The 23,011-nt window shown below is 43.8% G+C and overlaps 1 protein-coding gene across 2 annotated transcripts in view; it reads right to left on the minus strand.

The window, feature by feature from the left end:
* Positions 1–403: 403 nt before the first annotated feature.
* Positions 404–23,011, minus strand: part of LOC142587449 (epoxide hydrolase 4-like) — a 64,418-nt gene continuing 41,810 nt past the window's right edge. For both annotated transcript variants that reach the window (XM_075698476.1, XM_075698475.1), the window contains 4 exons: positions 20,089–20,201; positions 15,135–15,312; positions 5,824–5,960; positions 404–1,140 (listed from right to left, as the gene is read on the minus strand). In XM_075698476.1, the coding sequence (XP_075554591.1) occupies positions 731–1,140; positions 5,824–5,960; positions 15,135–15,312; positions 20,089–20,201 (838 nt within the window). In that variant the 3' untranslated portion in view covers positions 404–730. The remainder of the gene's footprint in view (positions 1,141–5,823; positions 5,961–15,134; positions 15,313–20,088; positions 20,202–23,011) is intronic.

Genomic DNA, 23,011 nt, shown 5'->3' on the forward strand with positions numbered 1-23,011 from the left:
ACGCTTGTTTTCCTTTCTTTATGTGGTAGTGTTTGTCACACATATACACGTAACAAGAAAAAATAACCAATTACAATTACGTTTAAAGCGTATCCAGCAGCCAATTACCATCGCTTTATTCGACCGTGAATGTACATCCATAATTACCGGGCGATCACTGTTATTCATAAAGGAATGCCGGGAATATGGCTTTCCATCCATATATGGAATATGGATGGAAAATCTGTGGCCACTTCCAGACACCCAAAATTAAGGAACGTTGTTGGCAGGCTGGGTAATAACCTGCTATTAATTTCTGTACATTCAGTATCACGAGAGAAGTAAAAGTAAACGACGCTTCTCTGTATGAAAGAATGCGAGTAAGTTGACTTACTTAGTAATTAAGGCACACTGACCAAAGAAGCTGGGCTGGTTTATTTCTTGCTAAATTTCAACACAAGCAGATGTCTTAGGACAGTCATTTCTATATATCGTCTTCCGGTAGTTCTATCTCTACCAATAGACTGAAGCATACTCGTTGTCTCTGGCATAGCCGATGAAATGAGCAAATATTTTGGTGCTTCCGGCAGAATTCGTCCTGAGCATTTTTTTCCCTTCTGATAAGCGTATCCCGAAAAGTACTTGTTTCGTAGTGCAATATTTTCCATACAATTAAAAAGTTTCTTACGGTAAAAGGCAGCAGTTGCTTTCAGGAAACAAACGCATGAGCTGATCGGGCCATGCGCGCTGTTTATTCAAGGTTAAAATCGGGTACACTTGCGTTTGCAGGAAGCAACGGAAATATGGTCACCGTTTTGCTTTCATCCGGGGTCAGTGACTCTGAACACGTGTCCACGGTTTGCTCCGCAGATGTTTCATTCGTCAGAAGCTCGTATTTTTCATCAAGTGCAAACTCCTTGATGCGTGCAGCAACCTGTTCGGAGCATTCCCGCTGCAACCAGTGCCCAGCTTTCCCATAGTAAAGCACATACGATGTCGTAAGCCATTCTCGGTTGAATCTCGCAATGGGATAGGTAAGGAATGCGTCCTTTTGTCCCCAAAGGATAAGCGTGGTTACGTTGATCTTGCGGTATTGCAGCTTGTACAGTCCTTCGCTCTCGTTCACAGCACGATAATAGTTGATGGCCCCGGTCAGGGCGCCTGTGGAAAAGAGAACAGAAAAACATAATTAAATATCTTACACTTGTGGATGCAAACGTGTGCTTGGAATACTTTCTTCTACGTTTCCTGCCACTGATAGACGCAACAACGCCGGAATTGTGCTTTTTAATGGGGTTAGCATTATTTGCTTGCTTCAGCCGTTTTTGACTTGTACATATTGTAGTGAAGAATAACGACTGGACGTAGGCAGCTGGATTACCAAGAACATGTGCCCCCAGAGGCTGAAATTTAGAGACTCTGCTCGGTGAAGCGCTCTACCCGTCATTGGCCCTTCATCTAATAAATCTCTATAATTGGTGGACGTGCTGGGTCCCTTCAAATCTATCATTCTGGAACCCCGCCCTCGCACATTACCTTCCTCCATGTCACACTCAGAGCAGCCGACACTCTCGTCATTGCCCATTCCCTGCGCTTGCACTATTCACCAGCGGTATCCTACCATCTTCATCGGGACGGACAACGACGTTAAAGCGTGGCTTGCGTCCTATGAGAGGGTAAGCCTCATAACAAATTGAACGACTCGACCAAGCTAATGAACGTCGCTTTTTATATCGCGGGTAGGGACACTCTCTCGTTCAAGAACCATGAGGAGGATTTCCGAAAGAGGTCTACGTTCAAGACAGCATTCACAGAAGTATTTACCGCCCCACCGTCCGCAAACTCAGAGCCAAGCAGCGTTTGCGCACACGAAAACAGGACACGGGTGAAACACTTACCACTTACAGAGAATGTTGCCGATCTGTGTAAACGTATCAACACTATTATGTCGGAAGCGGACCGAATTAAGCGCATCGTGAAAGGAATTGGTGATGATGCCTTCTAAACGCTACTGGCCAAGAAGCCGAACACGGTTGCCGACTTTTTTACCTTCTGTCAGAGCTACGACGAGCTACGGAAGCAGCGAGTTTTCACGAGGCCTCCTCCTAGAAGCGATGCGTCCATCTCCAGCCTCCTAATTGGTTCCAACCAAGCGCCACTGGTCATGCAGTTCAGGGTCCTAGTCCGCGAAGAAGTCGCACGACCACTGTCCTTCGCACCCTTCACCCAGGTGCATGTTGTCATCCCCTCAGCGCAACGTAATTCAAGGGCAAGTCGATGACGCACTGCCGGTTGCTCCCTAGTAGACGCTTGTGGCCGCTGCGGCCACTTATGCTGCGGTAGGTGCCAGGCGAAGCCATGAGCCGACACCACCTTTTCATCAGTCCGTGCGTGGCTCTCCTCCACCTGTTTCCTGGGTGGGCCATCCTGTTGGCAAGCCGCGGAACACGCATGGAAGTCGGCCTATGTGGTTTGCATGTAGGTAGCCCAGACACGTCGTAATGCTCTGTTGCCGTATGCAAAAACAATGATCTACGGGTGCTCGTTAGCCGATCGAGTCCAATGCACACTATACTCCATCAGACCTACCGCCAATTAGTAGCAAGGCTTATTGTCCTCGCTTCGACCATCGCCGCTCGCCATTCCCGCGCCTCCGGTTGTTTTTACTGACGTGTCGGCGGCCCATATCTAAGGTCGATGGAACCTAGAAGAACACTTGCCGAGACAAGAAATTTTTAAATGCTTCAGTCCTCTTTCCATACTTGCTAATATTCCCGAAGGTGTCACTATAGTCGCTCTTATTGAAACCGGCGCAGCTGTTTCTGTCATGGATGGCAGATTTCGCTCATCACTTCGTAACGTCACGACGCCTCTTTATGGATTGTCACGCCGGACTGCAAGTGCTAAACCCACCAAACCAACCACAGCATGTACAGCCCATGTGATGATTCAAGACGTTATGTACCCTATAGAGTCATCGTGCTCTCACGCCACTATTCTAGGATGAGATGTTATATATTGACCCAATGCTGTAATGGACTGCGCTCGCGCTAAGGTTGAATTCACGCATCTCAGTGACCTCTCCATCGATCCTCCTTCTTCCGCCAATCTTGTCGTCAAGGGAGGCACCAATACGTAGTGCTCGTAAGCACTCGTAACAGTCTCATGTGGCGCCATATCCGATGGAACGGTCTTCTTCGAGCCACCCGACCTCTTCGTTGCCGGAAAATCCCTTCCTCGGCCTTTTGCTACTCTTGACCTCCCAGCCGACTCTGCACAATGCCCGTTTATAAAGCGCTTTCATCCCCACTCAGATTGCTTCGTCATGCTTTGTCCACGTCAAGACCACCGGTTCTATGCAGATTGTCTCCGTCGCTGACGAAGAGTCCTCTACGGCACGGCCTTCGTCAGAATACATTCTTACGAAGGCCGTGCCACGGCCGAAACGTTAAACCATTATAAACGCAATTTTCGTAAATGTGCTCCTTCGTATCTTCAACTACATATATATAGTGCTCACGTACGGGGCAGAAACCTGGAGGCCTACGAAAAGGGTTCTACTCAAGTTGAGGACGATGCAACGAGCTATGGAAAGAAGAATCATGGGTGTAACGTTAAGGGATAAGAAAAGAGCAGATTAGGTGAGGGAACAAACTCGAGTTGATGACATCTTAGTTGAAATCAAGAAAAAGAAATGGGCATGGGCAGGACATTTATTGAGGAGGGAAGATAACCGATGGTCATTAAGGGTAACACACTGGATTCCAAGGGACGGGAAGCCTAGCAGGGGGCGGCAGAAGGTTAGGTGGGCGGACGAGATTAAGAAGTTTGCAGGGTCGACATGGCCACAATTAGTACATGACCGGGGTAGTTGGAGAAGTATGGGATAGGCCTTTGCCCTGCAGTGGGCGTAACCAGGCTGATGATATATATATATATATATATATATATATATATATATATATATATATATATATATATATATATATATATATATATATATATATATATATATGATGTGTGTGTGAACGAGAAGGGAAAACGTGGCGCCCGGTGTGCGTGTGTGGGTGTGAGAGAGAGACAAAGAACAAAGATTTACTAATAATGTATATCCAGCCAGAGGTACGCCGAGCAAGCGACGGAAGTCGTCTAATAGCTAATTGGTTAGGCTGCCGTCATCATCATGCCGATGACGTCCCGCTGAAGATTTGCAATCGTCATCACTTCAGTAGCGTCATTTTATTCCGTCAGGCCGTTGTCTTCATAGAGCCTCGAATCTACTGAAGGTAATACTTCTTCACCCTTATATCGTAATTATTCAGTCGTCATTCAGTCGTTATTATGCCACCTTTGTCATGCCATCGTCGCGCCTGCGTCGTCCTTAGACCACGGCCATCATGCATCGTTTTCATATAGTCATCGTCACGTCATGATGGTTATTCCATAGTCCCTACTCCAACTTCACCGCCTGACTTTCGTCATGCCGTCATCGTCGGGTCATGGTCGTCAGGCAGTCTCCGTGATACAGTATTCGTCACACCATTGTCTTCCTACACTCGTTCTCATTCCGTCGTTTTCATACCGCTGGCATGCCATCGCCATCATGACGCCGTACTCATACAGTCATCATGATGCATTCGTTGTGAAACCCGTGACACGATCGCGGTTGCTACATCGGCGTCATTTTGACTTCGACATCCGAGTATCCTCATGCAATCGCTGACACGTGATTTTTGTCATGTAGTTGTTACATCTTTGTCGTCACGGCGTTTTCGTTGCGGTTTCATTTTACCGTCGTCGCCCTTTCATTATGTTCATCCTATTGTCGTTGTGAGGTGGTGATCATACCACCTTCAACGATTCATCGTCATTCCTTCTTTCTCATTATAGCGCAATAATGACATCGTCATTCAGCCGTGATTATTCCGCCGTTGTCATGCCATTGTCGTCATTGCGGTGTCATGAGACGGTCAATATCGTGCATCCGTTGCCATACCATCGTCGTCTTGGCGTCGTGGCCGTTCCATCGTCGTCCTTGCAGCTTTATCACCTGCTTGTCGGCTTACCGTCGTTATAAAGGCACTGCCGTTATACGTTTGTTGTTATCGCCTTGTCTCACGTCATCGTCGTCACGCTGTCAACGCTATGCTATCGTCATCACTTAGGACTCATTGTGTCATTGTCATCATGCCGTCGTCATCACACGAGTATGCTCATTGCATCGACGTCGTTCCTTCTTCGTCGTTCCGTCATTAAGGCTTTGAAGTCATGAAGTCGTCGTCATGCTGCCATGCTCTTGGACAACCATGACAAGTGAGTGTGATAGAAAATTGGGCCAATACAGAATAACGTGGCATATAGGCGAAGCAACGGGAGTGTCGGGACCACTATATATGGCACATAAACGCAACCTCAGAATCGCGGCGTCAGCACCTTGCACAAACGCTGATGGCATTACCACAGACATTGATCGCGATGTGAGTTCTGCCATTATTTTTGTTGCACGTTTGCCTGTCGAGGCCCTAAGCGCCAAATGATAAGCGTCGATTGTTGGATACATTCTCCATGCAGTATTCTTGCTCAGCTAAACGAGACGTGACGACACTCTGAGAGTATCATACTTCAACTTCATACAAATTTTAGGCAAGGGAAAGGCATTATTGAAGATTATTACTACCCCATTCCATAGCTCGTATTGAGTGCAGCTACAAGCAGCCTTTTAGAAAATAGCATCCGAGGAATAGGAAATGCCGTGTTGAAATAAGAGTTGCGTGCGATGAGTTGCATCATTTACGCTTGAATTTGAGACTATATATTAAGTCAATTGGATCAATATTTACATACCTTTCCGTGAGAACATGTATTTGTGGGCGTACTCTTCGTCCTTCGAGAAACCTCTGTGCACTTGATCAAAGAAGGCGAAGTCCCGCATCTCTAGGTATTGCTCGGGAACCACGGGGTGCCGAAACGGCATCAGGTACCTGCGCGGCAAAACAATTATAGACAAGGTCTTTCTTGATTTCTTTTTACTTTTTACAATACACGCCTTTACTAACTTGTCAATTCATACTGCCCAACAATTGCGTGGTGTTTCAGCAATTATAAGTATTATAAAATAACCATAGACTCTGTGCAACAAAAGATGAATTACGCAATAAAGGGTTGACTGGCATTGAAGCAAAATGACATTGATGCGCGCAGCAATTCTACTAATTACTTAATCCACCGGCTGGGCCAGGCTGCGACGCAGCTTGATCGAAAGTGTCACTGGGTTAAGTACTTATGACTGTCCCTCTAACGCCAATCTCGGTGATGTCTAGAGACTCTGTTAGCTGTCAATGATGGTAGAGTGGTTTACAAACGAAGCATTCTGAAATGAAGCTTCAAAAGTAGCAACGTTGTAGTCTTTGAGCACGTTTTACTATTTAGCGATAGTAATGTTTTTAGGATTATGGAAATTGCTGAAGCCATTCAGAGAAAGTTCGACACTTGTGTAAGCTGTCCACCGACAGTGCTATTGAACTACTGCTTGTCCACCTTTGACGGGACTTCTTTTATGTAGTGTTTTCTTCTTACCTTGTAAAGCCTTCTGTTTCTTGTGCCTGCGGCACATTTTGGTTGTGTATAACTTACATGGTCATAAAAAGACAAATTTCTTTGAGCGCTTCGACTGTACCGGTTTTCTTTCGCATCTTCTGCTTGAGCCTTCATCCATAAATATCTACGAACAATTCCAGTTGTCTTTTACTCTCTCAACTATACCAGACGATCGCACTTTCTAGGCCAAACCCGACATGAAACAAGGAACCCTACCCTGTTCGTAGGGTAATGTTCAGCTGAATCCACATGACAATGTTTCTGGCACCATATCGACAATGCCCTTTAAGGAAGACTGAATACACAACGGGGAGTAAGAAATGTAGCCCCGCAGTGAAATCTCATCAAATACAGAGCAGCGGTTAGCGCAACATATTAAATACTGTTTGAATAACGACTACACACATGACATAAACGGCTGTTGTGCGGCAATTTTTAGGCTCATAATACTGTTGTCTACGCAGAAGTGATTCACGGTATAGATATATCGATCAGAAAGGGATGAAGCTAAGTTAACGAGGTTAAATGAATACAGCGTGGCACATGCGCCTTGCTGCAGCCGATATTGCACAGCAAGAGCTGGGCAGTTTAGGTGAACTTCGGAATGAAGTCAAAAGTGTTGGCATTCTACTGCGCCGCCCGGCTTCCCTACTAACAATAAGTTCTTAAGTGATCAAGCCATGACAATACGGAGTAAGATAAACACTGGCGCTTGAGCTAAAATATTTCTTCACTTTCAGAGAGTTCTGCGCCCTTGTCTTTATTTTGTTTTCTCGTTTTATTTCGCATAACTTATAGTAAATTCATTCCGACTTGTCAAGTTGGCAGTCGTCATAGGGAAAAAATGTTCCCGAACTACAACGCATTTCTCAAACGTGTTTAAACAAACACGTGTGGCGGTGCGTAAGGCCAAAGTCCGCGAGAAGAGAGAGAATGGCGCACGCATATGCTATTGCCATCGTATTTGACAATTCGGAGAGCTGCTATTTGAAAAAAGCGCCGTTCTACAAGGCCCTGTGGAGCAGCCTTTGTCATAAAAGTTGGTGCCAGCGCTGGTAACATTTTTTTAAACAGTGATGCCTGGTCGCGAACCAAAACTGGTACATCGTGAGCAAAATATCGCTAAGTGACGATGATGATTTCTTTAGAATTTTGCGTTTTTTTTTGCTTTTTATTGTTTGTTTATAGGTGCCTTACTTAATTTCACACCTGACAATAGCGAGTGAATGGTCATAGTGGGAAAAGCCAAATAACCTCCGGCACATTAAAATTGTAAACTCGCTTCGTGTGAAGACCCAAACTGCGATAAAGTTTTTTCAATGCTCTAACAATTCTCGCAGCACTGCCATCCTGCACTTTGATGAACGTCAGAAGTAAGGCCAGAATTCAGTTTTCTCGCGGCATGAAATAGCGCTCTACTTCACCCTATGACTCATCCCAGATGTCCTCCGTTAAAGCAAGCGCCAAGTGTGAAGACAACACGTTTGCGACTTACGGTGCGTGCGACAGCCTCCTGCGCTCTTGCTTTCTATACATAGCTTGTGCCAAAGCTCGGTAAAACAATCAGCGAAAGAGAATGCTGCATGCCCCGTGCAGACTAATAATAACAAACTTCCTTCTCGTTTTCTACTGGGAGAGTGGGTTGCGGCTGGAAACTGCTGATTCTTCTATGGGGAACTGCAGTGGGGCTCATTTGATTTTTACGCTTTCTCGTGGCGGCGTGTTTCTGCGCACATTGTAATTGGGCAACTTGGCGCGTAATTTAATAGTGTGGTAGGCAGCGAACCGTTTTGTGGTGTGCTGTTTCACTGATTGTAATCAAGCTTTGCAGTCATGTAAAGGCTTCCAAATTTGTTCTGTTGGGCTAATCGTGCTTTGGAGGCATAGGCTATGTTTCTAGCCTACCGATCTAGGGTCCATATGCCACTCGCGAGCGATGATAGGCGCGAAGCCTTGCTGAGCTTAGTAAAGTGAGAAGGCTCCCATGTCCTACTCGCGCATGTAAGGCTCCCCGCTTTGTGCGTTCCTAACGTAGAGGTTTCTTTTCTGTATGAATCTTTGTTTTGTCACGAGATGGGCGCTTTTTTTAACTTAGTGCGAATGCACGGTCGACAAGTAAAAATGAATGCTCCCATCAGTAGAGTGTGCGCTGGCCAAACATTGTCCTGGTTTGACTGTGCATTCACTTCACTTCCTTGATTATCAGCCGAGACGATATCCTTACAATGCTGGCAGAAACGCAAATTGGCCAACGAAAAGCTGCCAAAGGTGGCTACGATTTCCGAAATACAGATCTATCAATAGCGTGAATAAATTAAAAACACGCTTTTCTTCCACAAAGAAGGTTAAGACAATTCGCGATTATTCCAAAACTGATATTCCCGCAATAACGCAAAGAATAGAGCATTTTACGGACACAATGATGCCTCATTTCGATCAATGAGCACTTGAACAAAACTGGTCCCTTTATAAGTGCAAACTGTTCGAAAATATGTTCCCCAACGAAAAGTACCCTGTAATCCCCAGTCGCCTTTGTTTACGGCCGCCTTGCGCCGTCTTCGTAACAAGAAAAAGAACTTTTATTTCGTTCCGCAAAAAAAAAAATCAAACAACCTGATTCCTTCGTCGGAATAGCACTGCATTAACTATGGATATTGTAGCACCATTTCCCAAGCTAAGCACACCTTTTTCAGCATTACATTACCGTCATACTTACATGTCAACCTACGTAAATTCTGGAATGTTGCTCGTGGTAATACACCAGCCACAATACAATTGTCCCAGTCTAACACCCCTGTTCAAAGTGATCAGTGTTGCACAATTTTTAATAATGTCTTTGCTCCCTTTTTTCATGATGCTGCACCTATGCTTTGGCCACCTTCAACGAAAGTTTGATACCCTATTGGATTGAATTCTTATAGACTGGGTGGGCATTAGAAAACTGGCCGGTAATTTGAAGATATCTTCGTCTGCGGGTTCAGATGAAATTAATTCCAAAACACTCAAATGTACTGAACTGTATTCATTTATTATTCTTTCTAGGATATTTCAACAATCATTATACTGCTCATCACTTCCAAGCGACTGGAAGGTGGGGAAGGTGGTTCCTGTTCACAAATCATGTAACACACATTGTGCCGAAAACTACCGTCCCATACCACTACCCAGCATTCCCTGTAAGATTATGGAGCAAATAATATATTCCCACATAATTTATTTCTTGAGACGAGCTCTTTTTTTTAACAGTCAGCATGGCTTTAGGAAATCGTTCTCCTGCGAAACGCAACTAGCTTGCTTTACTAATGACCTCTTCTCTAACACCGACTTAGGATTTGACACCGATTGCATCTTTAACGATTTTGCTAAAGCCTTCGATACCGTATCCCTTAACCTACTAATCCATAAACTTAGTTTTCTTAACATTTACCCGCTAGTACTGGACTGGTTTAAAAACTTTTTTGCTAACAGAACACAATACGTAATCGCGAACAATTCGTCGTCTGCGCCCCTCGTGGTAACTTCTTGCCTTGCCTTGTGTCCTCCGCAGTGGTGCGTACCCACTAGGGGGATAGGCCAAGAAGCCGGCGGTTTTCCGTATGGTTAGAAGTAAAGCGAAACGAGATTTGAATAGTGGAGCGTGGATGATAGAACTGTAATTTAGAAGTGTAATGAAAATATTGTTAAAAGTTTTGATAAAGTAGGCTAACATAAGGAAATGAAATAGTATAAATTATGGATAATTTTAGAAATTCAGCAAGATCCTCTTTTTGTCTCTCTAATAAAATGGTGAACTGCAAGAAAAGCATCCCTGTGGCTAGATCCCGGTGACGTCGCCTCAAGAGAAACAATGCTTGGCGAGGTTAGCTAAAGGCCAAGTTTGGTAAATAAGTATTCTAATAGTTTTCTTTGTCTTAGAAAGCCGCGGCACCAGGGAAAATAATGTTCGATAGTTTCAGGAGCACTGCAAAAAGAACATAGATGGGACATAGCGAGACCAAACCTGTGTAAGTAAAAATATGGAGGAGATATACGACATCTCAATTTTGTAAAAAAATATGTCCAATTGCCTTGGACACCAATTAATGTACCATGGGAAGCCAAGATGGTGGAAATCAGAAGACGGTGTTAGCATGGATATTGCGGTGCTTTGATATATAGCGAAATTTCCGTACCTACCCGCGGTGACATAAGCTGATGTCGGCAAAACAGATAAGATAGGGCCGTTCAGGGATGCTCGTGCGAGTGAATCAGCCATTTCATTCAAGTGCAACCCATGATGTCCCGGTACCCAAAGCAAACATACTTTCCGTAAGTACGGAGGTACCATCGCACTAAATGTTCTTTGAATTGCTGAATTTAAAGATGCAGTTAGTGCTGTACATACAGATAGCATGTCGGTCGCAATCACAGCTAATATGTCATTTTGGGGGAGTTTTCGTAATGCTAATTTAATAGTTAATAATTCTGCCTGAAATATAGGTGTGAAGTCGGGAACGCGAAGGGAGTAAGACCATTGAAGAGATTCTAAGATCCCCACTCCTGCCTTCTCATTGAACACAGAAGTGCCAGTAGCTATTACATTGTCAGTGTTTAGGTGGTGTAGGTGGCCGTGTAAGATATTAAATAAATCTCGCCTTGATAATTGTTTAGCATAATTTGGCAATATGTCCTCCAACTCAATTTTGAGATATGTTAAGGGATCATTTGAATGGCAAACTTTGCGCATGGACACATCCAATTTTTGTAACTGTGCTTGTACGAATATTATCTGAGGACTGTGGAATCTCGACCACGATACTTAAAGAAAGCTCAGACAGTTCAGTGATAAATGCATATCGCGTACGTCTTTTTAAAACGCCATAAATTTTTAAAAAATGTCTGAACCATAAGTATGCGGCATCTGCAATCTAGGGTGGGTATATATAGGCTGAGCTTCCTGATATAAAACAGCGTTGGCAACAAATCTATGTAGCCCAAGGCATGTCCGTAGAGCTTCTCTTTCTAAAAGTATGAGAGGTTTAATTTTGTAGGTGAGGCTACCTAGAAATATTACGCAGCCGAATTCTAATATTGGCCGAACATACATTTTATAGATCATCAGTAAGGCTTCCCTGCGTAGTCCAGAGTGACGGTGGCTGAGCCGGCAGAGCGTAGCTATACTGCTCGTTCTGCCTTTGCTTTAATATGTTCCATGTGACTGCGCCAGGTGAGTTTGCCATCGTAAATAACACCAAGGTACTTGACTTCGTCAAATTGAGGAATGATTTCCTGTCGGTATTGTAAGGATATATGCACCTGTGCCGTTCATGGGAATAATAATACCGTACTTTTGCTAATATTGAACGACATACACAACCCCTCTAGCCATGTCTCCAGCACCCCTAAGTAATTCTACAACGACTGTTGTAGTGAACGTATATTACTTGCGGATTTAAAAAATACGATACAGTCCGCATAAACATAAACATGTACTTCTGTAGACAAAGGAATTGTGCTTAGCAAAATGTTAAATAATACGGGGGAATGAACGGAACCCTGCGGTACACCTCCTGTCTGCTTGTGTTTGGACGTCGAAATACCGTGTTGGTAACAATAAAACTGTATTGCACTTATAAATTCATAGAGCCAAGCAGTTGTATATATTGGGAAATTCCTAGACTGAAGCTTATCGAATAGAATACAATGTTCTACAGAGTCGTATGCTTTGGATACATCGAGCGTCACCAAAGCTGCGTACGCCTGTTTGCGGCTACTGAGTCAGGCGTACCTCAAGGGCCAGTTCTAGGTCGTCTACTTTCCTAATCTATAATAATGATCTTGCTTCCTGTGTGAAATTTTCAACTACTACGCTTTTTGCTGGTGACTGCGTTCTATATCATAAAATTACTGATTCAATGATTCTCGTAAACTTCTAGACGGCATTACTAATGTTTTATGGTGCTACAAGTGGTCTATGAAGATTAACTTAAGCAAATGCAAATGCATCCGCGTATCACAGCGTACGAATACTACTAATCTGCACACATATTTCCTCAATAATAGCCCTCTCTCAGTCGTCTCTTCGTACAAATACTTTAGACTAAACATCACCAGCAACCTTTCCTGGCACATGCATGTCGACATTATATGTAGCGATTCCAATCGCGTGTTGAGCTATTTGCGCCGAAACTTCTCATCTGCACCATCGTCACTGAAAATAACTCTCTACGAAACATTAGTTCTCTCCAAACTGGAATACGCATGCGCATTTGGGACCCGGCTAACGTTACACTCATAAACAGCATAGAAGCGGTTCAAAATCGTGCAGCGCGTTTCATCTTATCAAACTACTCCCGATATGCTAGCGTTACCTCAATGAAAACAACACTTAATTTTCCAGAACTTTCTTTCCGTCCGTAGAGGCTTCTGCCTTTCGCTCTTCCATAAAATCTACCACCACAATCCGTTGTTGAAAGAACAGCTTATAACCCAACCGTCATACATATCATCTCGCTCTGACCACAGTTTTAAAGTTGGCGTGCCGACTTCACGTACTAAACTTTGTAGTAATGCATTCATCCCTAGCACAAGCAAAGATTGGAACCACCTTCCCGTCACCATTGCAGCCATCCTGGATGCCGACACCTTCAAAACCACCATTCATGAAATGCCACGTTGATTATGTCTTTGTATCTTGCACGATTTTTTTTGTTACGTTCACCCACTCCTTTCTGTAATGCCTTCAGGCCTTGAAAGCATTTTAAATAAATAAATAAAAACTGGCGAAATTTGATCGCAAAATCGCTAAGTTGCCACTAATGGTCGGTGCTCCTCTCTTTATCACCCCATGCTTATAAGACATTACTTCTTTGCGGAGTAAAGCAACGTTCAACCCTACCGTCTTATCTTTGCCCTTTCTCTTATTATATAGAACCAAGAAACCGCGTTATACATCGAATGTACACTCTATTTCCTAAAAAATCCATCGAAGATTATGATACTTCCTAGTGTGAATTTTGTGCGCCGTTTTTAGGTGCTTTAAATTTGCGATATATTGTCGCAAAGCACTTCCTTCCAAACGACAAGGTCCTCTCGCCGGCTGCTTTGAGCCTCTGCTCGGGTAGGTCGTTTAGCAGCTGCGGCAGGCGAACAGTTTCCACCGGTTACGTCGCTCATTGTTCAGAAAGAAATTTCTGACACATTTTGCATTGTGATTGTGTTGCCACATGGTAGTGACAGTGAAGAACGACACAGTGTCGAGACTGAGTTCCAAATTTTACTTTTTATTGGGCGAAGTTTTGCCCAGAAAAACAAGTAACACTCAAGCACAACGATAGCGACCAGCAGAGTCGGAGATTATTGAAAATCTGATCTGCAGCTCAAGCGAGTCGGCTTTTATACATGACTCATCGAAGGTTCCAGTGTAATCTCGGGTAGACGCGTGGCTTCCAGAAAGTACTGCACAACTCGACTCGCGAATACAAATAGTTACAAGTAGTAAGGCGCAATCTCTTAGTCTCATGGGGCACTCTGCTTTCCTTCTCACCTTTCACGATACTCTCCTCCTCCGGTTTTCGCCTCATTCTTTCACTGTAGCGTTCTCCTCCTCCACTTGCCTCCTCGCGCTCTCTTCCCTATCGCCGCCTTTCATCCCCCGCTGCGCCCCGCGTTCGCTCTTTCAGCTTCTTCAGCTGTGCTCGTTTGCTCAGTTACGAGGGACGCCCGGAGGCACAGACGCCCAAAGCTGGAACGGGCGCCTAAGAACTGCACTTTAAACAAAAAGTATGTGGGCTCGTGCACAGAGCATGAATTTTTCGCTGTTAAAAACACACAGGTGTAATCACGTTCACGACATGAGTGGCGTTCGCATTCTTTTTTGACGTAATCACTCAAGGACAACAGGGTAAAGTCAGGGTTGCATAACAAATAAGACACATTTCGCATTCATCTGCAAGAAATGTCAACCATGCGGCTAAATAGAAGGCCCATACTTACTACACGCTTCTACTTTTACCGCATTAAACATAAGTCTAAACGTACCATCTTCGAACTCTAGTATTTTCCTGCTTTTCGAATTCACAGAAATGTGTCAACTAAAACCGCTTTATTAAAATGTTTTTGTATTGTTTCTCAATCCTGATTTCTTCAGAAGCCTCTCCAGCCGCCGTTTATCTGAGCCGGATCTGACGCACCTATTGTGTACATTCGGGGCAATGGCTAAAAAGTTTGTACTAGTAAAGCAGTAGTAGTAGTTGTAAACTAGAATAGTAAACTAGAAATAGTAAACGGTAGTCGGAGGAGTCGTAATTAAAATACAAACTGTCTTCCAACCATGCGCCGGAAGGGCGTCCCCAGTAATGTCCTCGCCCTGGCTATCGCTCTTCTTGGGAGATTTTGCTTTCTTCTTTTTTTTTTGATTCACTGAGACAATATCCTTTCCTTGCCATTTGTTGAAAGCTAAGTCAAAAGCATATTATTTGCGCATAGGTATGCAATACTACTTGCTCCAACTCACCGCTACTGAACGCGAATACAGCAAAATTCTTCCTTTAGCCAAAACGCAGATATATGGTACTTACCACGACATCCTCATTTGCCTCAGGCTTCGAAGAAGCTGCTTAGAGAAGGCCTTTGGGTGCATGCCATTGATGATGATCATTTTGTTTATCAGCTTCTCGTACATTGTGGCAAAGCAAAAGCTGATCATGCCTCCCCAGCCATGGCCAACGAGAACGACCTTTCTGGTATGGTTCGGGTCTTCAGCAAAGAGGAAAAAAACATTTTCGTGTAAAAAGTCGAATCACACAGGAAAAAATAATGACTTTTATGCTTATTTTGCGAACTATAAATATACGAGACTGACGAAGAAATGTTTTGCAGGTAAACGAGGAGTCTGCCTAAAGCACGTTTTAAACCATCCTCGTTTGGCTACTTGGCATCTTGGTTGCTGGGAGCAGCCAAATCTAATTATATTCAGGGCTAGACGATTTACAGACAAGCATTTGTAAGAAGCACAATATTAGAAAAATCTTGACGTGAAAACATGAGTTTAATTTTTCTTGCTTTTTAAGCACATTTCTTTCCCCTAGGGTTACCCGGCACAAAAATAGATAGAGAGGGAGCCCATCAGGCACATTGCTTGTGAAAACAAAAGCAATCATTCAATCCCTGACACTCTGTACCGGCATTCACTGCAATTTCGTGCCTTTTTAAAATGTACAAAGCGCCGCAATATGATACTTGTCATTGTAGGACTGCATGGTTGTAAACCTCCCAGGGATGAAAACTCCCCACCTGGTTATTTTTCTAGCCCTTCAAGTTCCCAAGATATGGTACTGTGTCACCACACGTGCCGAGCTGTCTCGTATACCGCGAAATAATGTCCGCTGCTCAACACGTTATGCCGGTGTTTTGAAGGCTCTGCGGAAAATGCTACAAAGGGCTTTCACGCGTAACGTTTTTTCATCTATTGAGATATCCTCTGTACAAAACAAAATAGAGCATCACCAGAATATTGAGAACAAACAGAATTGGTGAACAGTGGAATCAACAGGGAATGTCGCTGGAGCCAATTCATCAATTATTGACCTAAACTGTTGTCCTGACAAAGTTTACCTTTGGCCCCAATGTCATCCATTGATTGGCCACTTTTGACACTCTGCGTCAGCACGACTTCTTATACGAATTGTATCCACGCTGGCTCGTTTCTTGATGCGAGAGGGTCAATTGGCCCTTTGAGCGAGAAAGCCGGCGGCATCTGTAGCAGCGAAACTTTCAACAGGCGAAACGCCCCGTCACGATCGTGGCTCGCGCGCTCGTTACGCTGGCTCGCGATTGCCGGCTCGAAGCCTCGACGGAGCAGAGCGCGCGAAAAGGAACACCTGCTGCCGCGCTGTTGCACGAGGAGAGAGGGCATCGTCGGGACACCACGTTACTCAGCCTGTGTTATGCGCGCAAGCTCTCGCTGGCGTTGCAAGGTCGCCCCGGTAAAGGGAAATCAAAACGGCCCAAGCGCCACATTGCTCTCGCGTGCCCGCGAGGACTTCATAACCCGGAGGACTGCACGGCGGCATATATATATATATATATATATATATATATATATATATATATATATATATATATATATATATATAATATAGTGTGTGTGGCCATATCATAAGCTCATAAGCCCACAAACAATGACACGAGGGACAGCATACAGGAATTTATTCGAAGTTCTTGATTGAATAATTCAATTTCATTTTCTTCTATTTGTCATTCCCTTATTCAATTAAGAACAAGAAATGATTTTCCCTCTTCCTCGATCAGTCCGCACCTGTGGTTGGTTGTTCTTTTCGTTCATTTTAATTTTTTAATCATTTCTTTACTTCAATTACGAAGTTCAATTTCCCCAATGTTATCCTTCGCGTCCTTGTTTGTTGGCTTCTAATTACATGATTATTCAAGCTTGGACCCGTCGATTACCTTTCTTCTCGTTCATTACATGACGCCGACCTGGAACCTACACACCTGTAGCCAGTTGTTTCTTCATCCGTTGTCATTGCTATCAATTTATGATTTCTTAAATTTGGTTAGTAAATACAAGTAATTTAACCTATGTTGTCCTTGGTGTCGCTGTTGTTTTCTTATAATATATTATGGGGACACCGGCCACATGGCGGCACACCTGTGCCGATATCACCCATCGGAGCGGGGCTCATGCGCCTGGGCCACGCGCAGCGAACTTTGCACGCGGAGCGGTGATCGGGAAGCTGATTTTTGGGCTTATTTGGTTTCGCACCGGACTGTAAAGGTTGTCCTTTGCATGCCTCCCTCACTGTGTCGTATCTGTTTGTGTGTTTACGCTCAAAAATTAACATTTGTATTTTAAAGTAGCACTGTGTGTGTCTGCTGCTTTCTGTCCCCGTCCGGTCGCGCTTGCACATTGAATCATGAATCCAACCAAATGGCTCTGCCCACGTGTTTTACACAACACAGTTTCTTTTAGCAATTTGTTACTGGAAGCTGGATTCGCTAAACTGCGAAATAGAAAACATTTTTCTACAAACAATTTTGAGAGCTGATAGACCGGAATGCACCTGTGGTCATGTGGATGAGGGTATATCGCATCTTCTGTTAAGATGTCCGCAACATGACACACACAGACAACGTCTAGCACGTGACTTAATGCCATTCGACCGCAGCCCCTTTAACCTCAGGAAAATCCTAGGTCCTTGGCCAACGTATTCTTTGCAAGTACGATCGTTAGAGACCCTCCAATGTATATAGAAGTGAGCAATGTTCTCCGAAACTATTCAGTAGTGTTTAGCTGTGATAAGCTCAATCTATGTGATTAATTTAGCCCCACTTTGGCCACTTCAACGCCGGGATTCATGTACCGTCCTTTAAGCCTAATACGTGATTTCTGTGCCTTGATTTTAATGTAGTTGTATGACCAGACTTTGTGTTGACTTTACTGCACTTATGTGACTCGACTTTGTGCGGGCGTGTTTCGGAGTTGACCTTCAGTTTTAGTGTGGCATTAGTGTGCTTATGTGACTGGCGTTGTGTTACTGTGGTTTGGAGCAGACTTTTATTTCTAATGTATTTGCGTTCAGTCTTTCTTTCATATCTCTATGGGAAAAGCAGTAGGTCGCGCTAAATAAAAGCGGCAACATCTCCCAAGTATCATATATAAAGGTATCCCCAAATGAGAACATTTTTGGAATAATGCTTGGTATAAGTGAAACTGCTGCAGGTTAAGGCTTAAGTAAACCATCCATTTACACCGACATAGGTCAAAGGGAGGCTCTGAAATTGATGTTACCGGTTTCGACTTGATTATTTATCAAAGGAACATAATAAGCCACACAGTATCTGGGAGAAGCATCAAGAAGTTGAAGTAACAAGCCAACCAAGCCGATGCGAGTCTTTCCAGCTGGCCGCCCTACTGCACTAAAATTTCACGTTGAATACGGATTTCTGTGGCACTGTAAGTTAGCAACACCACTGCCTGCGGTCGCAGGAAGGACACCTACGACTGTGGTGTCAGGAAGTTTCCAATGCGTAGAGAAAGCGTTTCAAAGACCCCTTCACAGGATGATGTCAGTGGTGCACTTTTAAACTTATTTCACATAAGTTCCAGATATAACAGCATTGCGTATGTTCGGCCACAAACGGAATAATGTGGATTTGGCGGCATGATTTGGGGACTTCTTTGCGAATCAGCCGTTACTATGATTTTTTTTTAAATGCGTGGATCAGCTCGTTCCTAGACGGATCACGAACTTTTCCAGCTAACACATCTTTTTGTTCTGCTTCCTCTTCCATTTATGCCTGCAGTGCGATGCCGCTAGACTTATTGCCTCTGGAAGCTCTACTCCAGCAATCAGGAACCTTTTCCACGAATGCTTGTTTCGCCTAAGAACGACTCTAGCAGACGATCAGCGCGAACATGCGCCAACCTGTCAAGAATAATGCCTGGAGAGGTAAAGTAATAGCTCCGGTGATGATAGCCAAATGAAAATGCGCGTCACGTTTCTTTACTTCCTTCGTCAATGTGGCTTCCCCTCTCTCTCTTGCTAGTCAATATGGAGCATACCCACAGGTATAGCACGGTAGTGCTAGGGAAACAGCGATGCAAAGCTTGCAGTATTACACTTGGCTTTTTTACTTCGCGTTGACCGAATATAACGACCGGCACGTGGTCGCCAGTAATGTATTCCACAGGCTTTTAGTGAAGACCTGAGCACTTTACACCCGAACGCTTAGGGGAATGGTGCACCAAGAATAAAATGAGCAGCTAAAGATACGACGTGAAAGTTGTCAATCGTAAATTCACTGTGCACCATCTTACTTAAGAAATAATGCCACTCAAAGTTTCTCACAAAAAAAGTATTTTTTTTTTATGAGAACCACTGACATTGAATAAATTGAATGTGTTGTTGCTTTCTTTGGCACTGAATGTGAGGATGAATTGCCGACTGATGCGTACACCTGAAAGTGCAATATTTTACGTGTGCGCTGAAATCTTGGCACGAGGAGGCAGCTTATTATTCCCTCAATTTGCTTAATTCCACTCCATAATTTATAAATGTAATTCGCGATTTCTCATGTGTGTTTGTTCCTTCCCCTTTTAAAGCGGTTTGGGCCTTGTGAAAGAAAGCGATAATATGAAATACAATTACAAGAAGAAAGCGGCCCCAATTGCAGTCCTGCAAACTTAATTATCTGCGCTGCTCGGTATCTTCCACCACTGAGTCTATCGTAGTGGAGACCCCCCCCCCCCCCCACGATTACTTTAACATACGAATGATAGTTCGAAACTTACATGTTGACATTAATTGACATTTGTCGTAAGCAACAGACTTGAAACTGGCAGACAAAAATTGTACTTACACAACGAATAAAGCTGATGGTGTGCCATAAAACATGATATGCAAATTTTTGCAAAACGACTGCACAATACGAGCTTTTATTATGTTTTAGCTCATTTCAGTAGTGTAGTAAGCAGAAATCATGGCAGTGAAACAGCTTCATGTTCATACTCACTTATAACGTCCAACAGGCCTTTCACATCATTGATCAGGAAAGTCATGGCATATTGTTCTGGGTCCAGCGGTTTTGTAGAAAGACCATAGCCACGTAAGTCGGGAGCCACAACACTGTTATCAAAAAGAGAAAATCAAAACAACCTGAAGGAATTCGAAGAGAACGAAGTGCTGTGTGCAGCTACTTAGCATTTAGTGTGTATTACGTGTCCGTACTTTCTTCTAGTTTGCCACATGCGGACAACATAATGAACGTGTACGCTTGCAGCAGTGTGGGACGCGCACACCGAAGGCACTGCAATTGCGCTTCTGGGGTTTTTGTCTCTTCAAATCAACATAATTATATAGTCTTACGGTGACTGGGAGCCGAAGAAAACAATTACTTGCAATGCCTTCAGGTGCGGTGCCAATGTACCAGCGAAACTAAAATGAATTTTGTTCATTCAACTGGAAGCAGCTGTAGTACAGGATTGGCTTTTGTAATAATTTTGATGGGGAACACAAAACCAGATGCAACGTAAAGTCAATTACAAAATGATGAAAAACAACTTATTACATAAATTCAACAAAAGACATTTGTTGTATTTGCGGTATACTTAGCTAAATGGCATAGTATGTTATCTAAAAAGTATAAACCAATATTTCAGAGCATGTGCCCAAAACTATCATGTTCATTGCCTCAAATTTCAGCGCTTAAGAGTTTGAAATGATATATTGCTCACTCTTACGGTGCCATCATTGACATAAGTACCGAATAAATGTCACTATGTCGAACTTAGCTACACAGGCATGGTTGCGTTTGTGGATTCTGCATCTGAGAGAGATTTCACATGCAAATTGGTGCTTTTCATAAAAGTGTGCGATTAGAAGCAAGTGAGGCACGTGCAGCACTGTTTACAGTGTTCGGCTAATGTGTGCTAAGAATTCTGTACTTCAACGAAAAACTCCAGATAATTGCGCCCGTGTAGAGTTGCTAAGTTAAAGCATGGCCATTATTCAAGAGTACTGTCGTCTAGTTTGAACCTGAACCCATTTTTGCAGCAGTAGCCGCGCCGTGCACACATCGTAACTGTACCTCTGTCAATTTGCAGTTACCGCTGAGCCGCGCAGTTACACTCAAGTCGGGTCTTCTTCGTGCCTCTGGATATTGCCTACAATCGCCGAATTCCTACTGAGCTGCTTCGAAGCGCCTGCCTTCGTCATTGTTCTTCGTCTGCCCTGCAGTGCCCTTGACTCAAGCGCCAGGATTCTACCAGCCCCAAATAAACCCCGTCCCTTGGCTAGGAAGCCATTTGGCAGCAGCAGCAGCGCCGTGTACACATTGTAACTGTACCTCCACCTCGGTGAATTTGCAGGTAAATGCACTGGGTTATTTGCCTTGGTTACACTTTGTTCTTGCCGCGGTTTCTGCTGCTGCCGCCACTGTCCCTATCTTCATGTGTGCTCCGCGACCATGACTTGTGATACCTCACTACTGTTATTGCAATGTCGGACACATGTGCATCGTGCCAAAAGACCAGTTCCACTAAAGGAGCGAATGGGAAGTGCTCTGAATGTAGCCATAAACACCACTTCGTTCAATCCGCCGGACTGACTGAAAAATCCTATAAAGGAAAAAGAGAGTTTGACAGAAAATCTTGGCGTTGTCCCACATGCCGCGCTGAGCAGCATTCCAGTTCTAGTGAAGATAGTAATTCTGACACTGATATGATACTGATTCCTGAGTCTATCAAACAAATCATTGAATGCTTATCTGCCCTGAAACTAAGAGTTGAGGAAATGGAACAAGCTATCGGCTTTATGTTGGATAAGTTTGATGACTTTGAAAAGAAAATAGACCGACAAGATACCGAGATAAAAGCACTGAAACCGACAGTTGCAGGCCTAGAACAGGTAGATGATACTAACGCAGTCGTGCAAGCAAAACTCCAACAAGAATTGGATGAACTCTAATTCCGAAGTCAGCGTCAAAATTTGGAAGTACATGGAATAGCAACGGTACCGGATGAGGACCGAATTGCTTTATTAAGTACTGTCCCTGAAAAACTTGAGGTTCCGCTCATCACGCCATGTGATGCTTCCGTTCACAGGCTGCCCTCTAAAGGAGATAATATTCCAAGCATTATAGCTCGATTTGCAAGGCAAACCACGAGAGACGCATGGTGGGCAAATAAAAGTAAGCTTAGAGATGTGTGTACATTCAGCAAAACATGACTCGGCATGATAAATAACTACCAAGATCGATAAAGGTTGCGGCCAAAGAAAAGGGCTATCGCTAAGTGTGGCATGTCAATGGCAAGATTCTGGTGCGCGAACTATGGAGCCGGAGCCGTACATGTCAAGAACACCGAGCTCTTCGATCGACTGTTATGAGCATGCACGTTTATTTGCCACATGAACTGATTGCTGTCGTGTCACCGTTATGACCTGCGTCTGTAAAATGCACACACCTAAATGCCAGGTCTGTCAGAAACAAGGTGCTTCCCTTAAAAGAGATTGCTGAATTTAATTTTTTTTTATTTTCGGCAATCATGTTGAGCGAAACCTGGTGCACAAATGACCAAGATGTTTTCAGGCTCGATAATTACAAAACATTCTATCTAAATAGAGTCGATGCACGAGGGGACGAAGTTGCTATCTTGGTTGAGGAAAAGATCGAATGTCAACTTATGGATCGTTATTGCGTGGTGACGTCTGACTTTGCACTGCGTACGCTGCATGCGGGCAATACAGTACTTTCTGTCTTTTGCTGCCAACCGAACGGCAGCGTTACTAAGTAAATGGAATTTTATGGCTCTTTTCTAACTTTTATTACTCAAAATAATTTTGTTCCAATTGCCGCTGGATACATTAACATCGATATGGGTTCTAATGACCAACGCGCGAGAGATTTTAGTACTGTTGTCACTTTCAATGGTTTCGAC

The sequence above is a fragment of the Dermacentor variabilis genome, chromosome 7, assembly GCF_050947875.1.
Source record: "Dermacentor variabilis isolate Ectoservices chromosome 7, ASM5094787v1, whole genome shotgun sequence".
NCBI lineage: Eukaryota > Metazoa > Arthropoda > Arachnida > Ixodida > Ixodidae > Dermacentor > Dermacentor variabilis.